General features: G+C 43.3%; 1 protein-coding gene across 7 annotated transcripts in view; it reads left to right on the top strand.

Moving 5' to 3' along the window:
• Positions 1 to 439: 439 nt before the first annotated feature.
• The window catches only part of Mtf2 (metal response element binding transcription factor 2), a 44,246-nt gene continuing 35,785 nt past the window's right edge, over positions 440 to 8,900 (top strand). Inside the window, exons 1-3 of one of the 7 annotated variants that reach the window (XM_063273317.1) lie at positions 447 to 726; positions 3,487 to 3,687; positions 8,597 to 8,744. Coding sequence is in view for 2 of the 7 variants with exons in the window: in XM_039092150.2 (XP_038948078.1) it covers positions 3,650 to 3,687 (38 nt within the window). In the remaining 5 variants the exon portion in view is untranslated. Of the gene's footprint in view, positions 727 to 3,486; positions 3,935 to 8,596; positions 8,745 to 8,900 lie in introns of all 7 variants that reach the window. The other 6 variants (XR_005492985.2, XR_005492986.2, XM_006250569.5 and 3 more) reach the window with 6 other exon arrangements.

Genomic DNA, 8,900 nt, shown 5'->3' with positions numbered 1-8,900 from the left:
AGATTCCAGATAAGTTTTGATTTGGAGAGTAATCATTGAACAAAATTTGCCATCCAGGGTCTCCTCCCCACTGACAGGAATTCTAATAGCAGGCCTCGAGGTGGAGGTAAAAGAAAAGTAATTTTTTAGTTAATAATTTCCTTTCTACACATAAGTAAATCACCCCAGGAAGATGTACTGAGCAATTATCCCATTTCTGAGGGCATTAAAAAAGACCTGCACGATAGGTTGGACACGAAAAACAGTCCAGCGAGCCTCTGCGTCTGGAAGGGCAGCGCTCACTATTGTGTATGCACCGGCAGCAGAAGGACTTAGTCCCACCGCGACATTAAAGAGTCCCTCTTTGTTCAGCGCTGGTCCGGGACGTAGGGCACGGTGTTCCTCCGCGCTCGCCGCGCAGGCCCCGCCCCTCTGCGGCTCTGGAGAGCTGCCATTCGGCCCCGGAGTAGCTCCGCGCTCCCAGAATGCACCGGTAGTCCGCGGGAAACCAAAATGGCGAAGGGCTGTAGCGAAGTGGTCTGTGTTTGAGGCCGGTGTGAGAACGCATATTCTCCTCCCCAATCCTCGTCCCCAAGGAATTCAGTGCGTGTGTGTGCGTGAGCGCAGGGTTCCCGCTGGGGCGGGTGCCCAGTGAGTGCCCGGACTCGCGGGGAAGCGCCCACGGGAACGTGATTGCTTCTATTTTCCTGTATGAAGCGGTTGGCACCACTTAAGTGACCGAATGAGGTGAGAGACCTTGGCCTGGGAACCGACTCTTTGGGAGGAGGTTGGGATGCAGAGAGACGAAAGAAAGGAAGCAAAAGAAAGGGAGAAAGATGGAGGATCCGCAAGGGAGTCCAGTGTGGGGGTGTTTTTGCGTTGATGCATATGTTGAAAGAATGGATCGAGCGTAGACAGTGAAATGTTGGTAAAAATAGGGGCTGGAGGAACGAGCGGGGCGTTCGGGGAGTCAGTTGGTGGAATTAGATAAAACGTTGAGACAGGGAAGCTGTGTTTGGAGGGCAGGAAGGAACCTGGGGGCGGGAGACGGTTGGAGGGGCAGGATGAACCTGGTGATGAGGGGGTGGGGAACCTAGGGGAGGAGCCGTCAGAATGTGGGGAGCCTAGTAGAGGGGCTGCCTGGCACTTTAAGGGGTGGTAAGGGAAGTAGCAGTTTGGAACCAGAGGGTGCTGGAATTGTGTGGAATTGTGTAGAATTGTGGGAGGGGAATCTAGTGGATGGGCTGGATAGAGTGGGAGGATGAGGAAAATACTCCGGAAAACAAGCCCTGGAAGCTTAAAGGGAAGAAGTGATATGGGGAAGAGATAGCTTTTACTTACAGGCATTCCTCCTGTTCTCCTGTTCAATTAAAATTTCTTGCTCTGATATTTGTATTCATCATTACAACCTAGTTACTTACGACTTTAAGGGATTTAACTAAAATTTCCACGATTTCTTAACACATTTCTATAGTGCCAGAACTCTTAACTGTGGTTTACAGTCTGCTGTCCCTGGTTGTTAGAATTTTTCTTTGGCAGAGATGGGTTTATTAAGTGATAGGAGGGACTGTGAACAATAGGAAAGGGGGTATGGAATGCTGTTTTAGTCTTTAAATAAAACATTTAATTTGGTTGAAGATATTACCATGTAACAGTAATTAGAATTTGAAAACCCAGACAAGCCTGTAATTGACATAGAAAAGTCCCTCTTGAGATCAACGTAGAACTAGAAATATGTAGGTAGTGGTTGATTTGACTCCATTTTCTTTAGCAGTAAGTAACTTTCTCCTTCAAATAGATTCCATGTAATCTTCATATTACAACTTTTCTGCAGTTGTCTGCAGACTGTTTTCAGCCTCTATGTTTTAATTTTCTTTTTGGGGAGGGAGTAAACTTACGGGTGATTGTGGGTAAAGAAGTGATTCTTTTTAGAGTGCTGGACAATGCTTTACATGGAGCTAGCTAATGGGTTTTTTTGTTGTTGTTTTTGTTTTTTAAGTTTTTTTTTTTTTTTTTTTTTTTGGTTCTTTTTTTCGGAGCTGGGGACCAAACCCAGGGCCTTGCGCTTCCTAGGTAAGCGCTCTACCACTGAGCTAAATCCCCAGCCCCGTTTTTTAAGTTTTGAAAGCAAGGTCTCCTTAGGTAATCCTGGCTAGCCTGGACCTCACTTTGCATTCCAGACTGACCTTGAACAGATGAATCTGTCTGCATCTGCACAGTAAATGCAGATGGAGATTGGAAATGTGTACTACCATGCTCTGCTGATACTACTTACCTTGAGTTAACATCAGCAACTATCATTGGATGTACAGCTATACTTAAATGTGTAGTGTGGAGAATGTTTTTCCTTACTTGTTCAAAAAGTATATATTGGGGACTTCCTATGCTAAATGTAGTCTTATATTAGAAATCTCGTTGTCAAACAGTAGACATGTTCAGTGCTCATGCAGAGTACGCAGTTTGATTTTGAGCAATGATGAATGATAGAATGAACAAACACAGGCACATGTGCAAGCACCATTTAGCACCTTTGAGCTATAATTGATGACATTTGATGGTGAAATGATGAAAGTACAGAATAGATTCATTGTGGAGCTACTGAGATAGCGGAGTTCAAAACTATCAAGTGTCAGAAGAACAAGAACAACTGAGATTAGAGAAGACAAGAGAAACATTTTGTCAAATGAATACACCCTGAAATTTGGGGAAAAATGTATAAGACATTAAAAACATTTTTTAATGCATATGTGCAGGGGGTAGGGGTGGGGTATGTGCTAGTGTCCATGGAGGCCAGAGGCATGAGATCCCCTCAGACTAGATCAGAGGTGATTGTGAGCTGCCCAGTATAGGTGCTGGAAACCACACTCAGTTCTTCTCCAAGAACAATGTGTTTTTAATGGCAGAGACATCTTTCTAGCCCCCATAAAGGATATTTTTCATCTGTTATAGTGGTTCTAAAATTTAACCTGCTGTAATGAATACATTTTTTTCTTTCTTTTTGTAAGACTTCCTTTTATGTGTGTGGATGGTTTGCCTGCATGTATATGTGTGTACCACATGAGGGCCGTGCCCACAGAGGCCAATCCCTTGTCCCTTTGGAACTGGAGTTAGAAATGGTTGCAAGTTGCCATTGTTAATGCTGTGAATCAAAGGCCCTGGGATTTGAACTCAGATCCTCTGGAAGAACAGCCAGTACTCTTAACTGCTGAGCCATCTCAACAGTCCGAAAAAACATTTCTTGACAGCAGATAGGGGCTGGAGGATCCAAAGTTCAAGGCTATTCTTGGCTATATAGAGTTCACAGCTAACATGAAACCCTGTTGGAAAAAAGTAGAAATGATTGCCAAGGGCTCAATAATATATAATCATAATATAATTCATATAATCATAAAAGTAGGCCTTATACTTAGACATAAAGTGATGGTTGATCTTCATTGTCAGTTTGATAAGATTCAGAATCACCATAGAAATATATATACCTCTGGATATGCCTATGATTGTTTTCAGAAAGGTTTAACTGAGGAGGGAAGACCCACCCTGACTATGTGAGGCACCAAACCCATGGGCTGGGGTCCTGGATTGAATCAAATGGAGGAAGCAAGCTGAGCATGAACATTGACCTTCCTGACTGCAGATAACAGTGGGATAGCTGCCTCCTGCTGCTTCTACCATGCCTCCCCCTTCCATGATGGACTGTACTCTGAAACTGTGAGCCAAAACATACAATTTCCTATGTTGTTTTGTCAGATTCTTCCACACAGCAATGAGAAGAACACTGAATGCATATATTAATAAAGTTTCAAGTCATGAAGAACAAAGGAAGAAGGACTGTGGCTCAGTGGAGCAAGGTTTTTCATTGTAGTGCTGAGTATAGTAAATGAGCAGAGCAGACTTCTTGGGGAAGTTCTACTGTAGGAACTGATGGAGTCAGTTATTTATTGCTCAGCCTCACCTGGTACGCCAGCATTGAAACTTTCTTCCTCTCCTAGCTAGGACCTCAGTCAGGTTCCTGCCACTCTACCAGTGAGTTGTAATGCAGACTGAAATATTTTTAGGTGCAGAAGAAGACCTTAGAGAAGCTCTATGCACATATGCATTTATTGTATTCACTTCTGTAGTCAGGCCATGTGACCCAGAAAGCTCTGCCATGATGTAAGCAAGGCCAGCAAGCCCAGACGGATGCAGGAACATTGTGAACTCCAGAAGCTACAGTTACTTGTGGAAAGGGAAAGTTTTAAATTATCTTTGGCAACTTAAAATGAAATGCTAATGGTATATATTAAAGATTCTGGGCAAACAGCTTGTCCTAGTCTCTTTGTTTTCATCTTTTTTTCCCTTTGATGTGATACCTATAGTCTCATGAGAGAAAGGGTGTGGATTTTGGTAGTGGGGAGGACCTAGGACCAGTTGGACATAGGGGAAATTGTAATCAGAATATACTCTATGGAAAAAAATCTGTTTACAGTTAAAAGACACAAAGTGTGAATAGAAATACAGTTAAGTGTACTTGATTGGTCTTTTTTTTTTTTTTTTTTCCTTCGGAGCTGGCGACCGAACCCAGGGCCTTGTGCTTGCTAGGCAAGCGCTCTACCACTGAGCCAAATTCCCAACCCCGATTGGTCTTTTTAAGACAGAGTCTGACATAGCCTAACCTGACCAGGAACTCCTAACTCCAGTGCTAGGAGTGTAGGTTGTGTGCTAGTACCACTACCCAGAGACTATGCATGGACTGACCTGGGCTCCAACCTCACAGGTAGCAATGAATAGCCTAGTAAGAGCACCAGTGGAAGGGGAAGCCCTTGGTCCTGCCAAGGCTGGACCCCCAGTGAACGTGATTGTTGGGTGGGGCGGTAATGGGGGAGGATGGGGAGGGGAACACCCATAGAGAAGAGGAGGGGGAGGGGTTAGGGGGATGTTGACCCAGAAAGGGGGAATAACAATTGAAATGTAAATAAGAAATACCCAAGTTAATAAAGATGGAGAAAAAAATATATTTTATTGAGATTATAATATAATTACATCATTCTCCCCTCCCCTTTCCTTTCTTCAAGCCCTCCCCATATACATCTCCTTGCTTTCTTTCAAATTTGTGACCTCTTTTTTATTGTTGTTACATATGTATATACATATTGATTCTTAAATATATAAATATTCTTAGTCTGTAAAATGTTACTTGTTATGTTTTAAGGAATGATTATTTGGTATATTGGATAATTGACTGGTGTGCTCTTCCCCAGGGAAGACTATTTTCTCCACTAATTAGCATTCCTTAATTGGCTGTAGTTTTTTTGTATAGGGTTGAGCATTCCTGGGTTTTCCCTTGGCCTTGTTGATATGTCTCTGTCTTTGTCTGTCTGTCTCTGTGTGTGTCTGTGTATGTGCCTGTCTGTCTGTCTGTCTATCACTCTCTTTTAAAATAGGGTCTCACTTTGTAGTCCTAGCTGCTGTGGAACTCACTCTGTAGATTAGGCTGGCCTTGAGCTCAGAGACCTGCATGCCTCCCTGCCTTTGTCTCCTGAGTGCTAGGATTAAAGTGGGTGTCATGTTTAGCTCATGTTTAGGCAGTCATATTGGTGAGACTGGGTGTAGCTTCTGACATTCCTAGCAGCCACACTTTCTCACATACTCCCTACAGCCTTTCTGCTCTTCTCTTACTCAGTGTTCCCTGGGCCTTAGGTACAGGAGTTGTGATCGATCTGTCTGTCTGCCTATCTGTCTATCTGTCTGTCTGCCTATCTATCTATCTATCTATCTATCTATCTATCTATCTAGTGACTGGGCTTCACGACTCTTGATTGATTGTGGTTTTATGTAAAGGTCTCCCACCTGTTGCAAAGAGAAGTTTCTTGATGAGGAGTGAGAACCACACTTAACTGTGGCATAGGTAGAAGTATGTAGGATACAGTTAGGAATTGTGCTGGCTTAGTAAATGGTAGTCGAGTTCTCTTCTAATGTCCATGACCACTAGCCTTAGGTAGTTGGCTAGGTTTCCAGTAACATGCAAGACTTTTCTCTCCGAAGAGTAGGTTTTAAGTCCAGTTAGAGAGTTAGTGGTATACATTCCACTACTGTACCGTAAAGGTCACTGCTTCAGCTGTCATAACTGGGTAGGCAGGGCTGATGCCTCCTTCATTTGGCAGCTTGCGTGGAACCTTAGGGACCCTGAAGGTAGTGCTTAGGGAGGCTTTCAGGTCAGTTTCAGTTTAGGCGTCTGGGCCCACTGTCTGAAGTTCATGGTATCTTCAGCATTAGGGACTTACCTACTACCACTTGGGGTTGGGTAACCAAAGGCAATAGCAGTAGCTTGTAATGTTTTAGCAGTTCTTGGACAATCCTGACCAACAACTGAAAGGTGGGATTCTCATGTGTGGTATTGGGAATTTTGTTAGTTTTTGACCCTTGGAGCATTGTCAGCCCAGATGAGAAATTCACTTAAACCATATATGACTTACATGTGTATTTATGGAGTTAATATTTATGGTGTATGTGTGGTTGCTACAGCATACATGTGGAAATCAAGGACAATTTCAGGGAGTTGGTTCTGTCATGGGTCTCAGGAATAGAACTTCTAACTGGTCAGGCTGGGTGACAAGCATCCTTACCTGTTGAGCTATTTAACTGGCTCGTACTTGTTTAGATACACTTGTTTTTACTTTATGTGTGTGACTGTTCGCCTGCATGTGTGCTGCTCACTGTGTGCTTGGTGTCCGTGGAGGCAGGATAGGACGCTGGGTCTCCTAGGACTTTTAAGTTGTGAGCTACCGTGTGGGGCTGGGAGACAGAGCTGCCAAACCACCTCTCTAGGTTCTCTCTCGATGGAGGCGAATGAAGTAAAGTGACTCAGTAGGTTTCATAAAGGTTGAGGGTAGGGATGGGAGTTGGTATGAGAACTACCTTTTAGGACAGTAAACTGGGTCTAGGGACTGAAGAGGTGGTTAGTGCTTAAGAGCATTTGTTGCTCTTGCACAGGACCTAGGTTTAGTTCCCAGCACCCACACGGTGGTGGTTCATAACCATCTACAACTCTATTTCCAAGGGATCCAGTTCCTTCTTCTGACCTCCAAAGGCACCACCAAGTTGTACTTGGAACGTAAGCATACGTGCAGGCAAAACACAGAATAAAATGTATAAATCTAAAAATAAATAAGAAGTGTAGGTCTGAAATTGACTAAAGGCAAGTATATAAACACAATCATTTGGAAATTAAATGATTTTAATCATTTCTCAACTTATTCCTTTAATTCTCTCTCTCTCTCTCTCTCTCTCTCTCTCTCTCTCTCTCTCTCTCTCACTCTCAGCAGTTAAGAGCACTGGCTGCTTTTCCAGAGGACCCTAGTTCTATTCCCAGTCCCCACATGGTGGCTCACAGTCATCTGTAATTCCAGTTCCAGGGAAATCTAGTACCCTCTTGTGGTCTCCCTGGGCACTGCATGTAAGTCACATACATATACATGCAGGCAAACACTGAAACATAAATTTAAAAATACTTTATCTTTGATTATGTGCCTGTGTGTATGTGCATGTAAATGCAGTACCCAACAGAGTCAGAAGGTGTTGAATCTTCTACAGGTTGTTGTGAGTCTCCCAAAGTGAGTGCAGGCTGAACTCTGGATCGATGAAAAAGCAATGTATGCTCGTAACTGGTAAACACCTCTCTAGCCTAGCCTCCTTTGCCTTTTCTTTTCTTTCTTTTTTCTTTTCTTTTTTTTTTTGAGGCAAGGTCTTTTTTTTTTTTTTTAAAGATTTATTTATGCATTTATATATATAAGTACGCTGTCGCTGTCTTCAGACACACCAGAAGAGGGCGTCGAATCTCTTTACAGATGGTTGTGAGCCACCATGTGGTTGCTGGGAATTGAACTCAGGACCTCTGGAAGAGCAGTTGGGTGCTCTTAACCGCTGAGCCATCTCTCCAGCCCGGCAAGGTCTTTTTAAACTCACAGATTCTGTGTTTGCTCCTTGAATGCTGGGATTAAAGGCATACAACACTGCATCTGTCCATTCCTTACTATTTATTAATTTTAAAAATGTAATGTATGATTTTTTCTTAATTTCTAAAGCTGAGAAATAGAGTAGAGGTATCTTTTCTAAAATAAAAATTATTATTATTATTTTTTTTTTTTTGGTTCTTTTTTTTGGAGCTGGGGACTGAACCCAGGGTCTTGCGCTTCCTAGGCAAGCGCTCTACCACTGAGCTCAATCCCCAACCCCATTAAAATTATTTTTTAAAGTGTGTTTTGCTTGTGTAAATATTTTTGTATGTGTGCCTGGTGCCTTAACCTTGGCAGTGTTGTGCTGTTTGGAAGAGCTCTGAATGGGGACTCATGCCTACAGTCCCAGCCCTTTAAAGCAGAGGCCAGTTTGAGCTACCGTGTAGCACTCCGTTTCAAAACATTAAAACCACAACAAAACACCCAAGAAGATGAGACTTGTTGTTCCAGGGTTGGGGTCAGGATAGAACAGTGGGTTTTGTCTTGTTTGCTTTGTTGTTTGTCCCTTAGCTCTGATTCCTTCTCACCCCCCACTACTGCAAGATCATTTTGCTTTATAGACTGGTGAATCAAGGGCAAGGTGGCGTGTGAAGTAGGATTAGATTTTCCTTCCTTTTTTCCCTTAGCTGCCGAGTGGTTCATCATGGACTAGAGTAGTGGCAAGGGTACTGGAGACGTGATTGTGGTGGAGGTGTCATGGCCGATGGCTGTTACCAGAGAAGAGGAGGGAAATTGGAGCGGCACAATAGAGGGATGAAAGTTCCTACTAGGGAGGTGAGTCCTATTTGGGGGGCGGTAGCTTTCAGCCCTTAGACTTAATCTAGTCTTTATTTAAACAGCCAGTTGTTACTAGTAGTTTACTGACTGTGTATTGTTTATCTATGCATTGTGTGTGATAGGTGTGCAGGAGGATATGGTAAGCAAGCCTGA

This window comes from Rattus norvegicus, chromosome 14 (assembly GCF_036323735.1).
Source record: "Rattus norvegicus strain BN/NHsdMcwi chromosome 14, GRCr8, whole genome shotgun sequence".
Classification (NCBI taxonomy): domain Eukaryota; kingdom Metazoa; phylum Chordata; class Mammalia; order Rodentia; family Muridae; genus Rattus; species Rattus norvegicus.
This window is presented reverse-complemented; position numbering and strand designations above follow the sequence as displayed.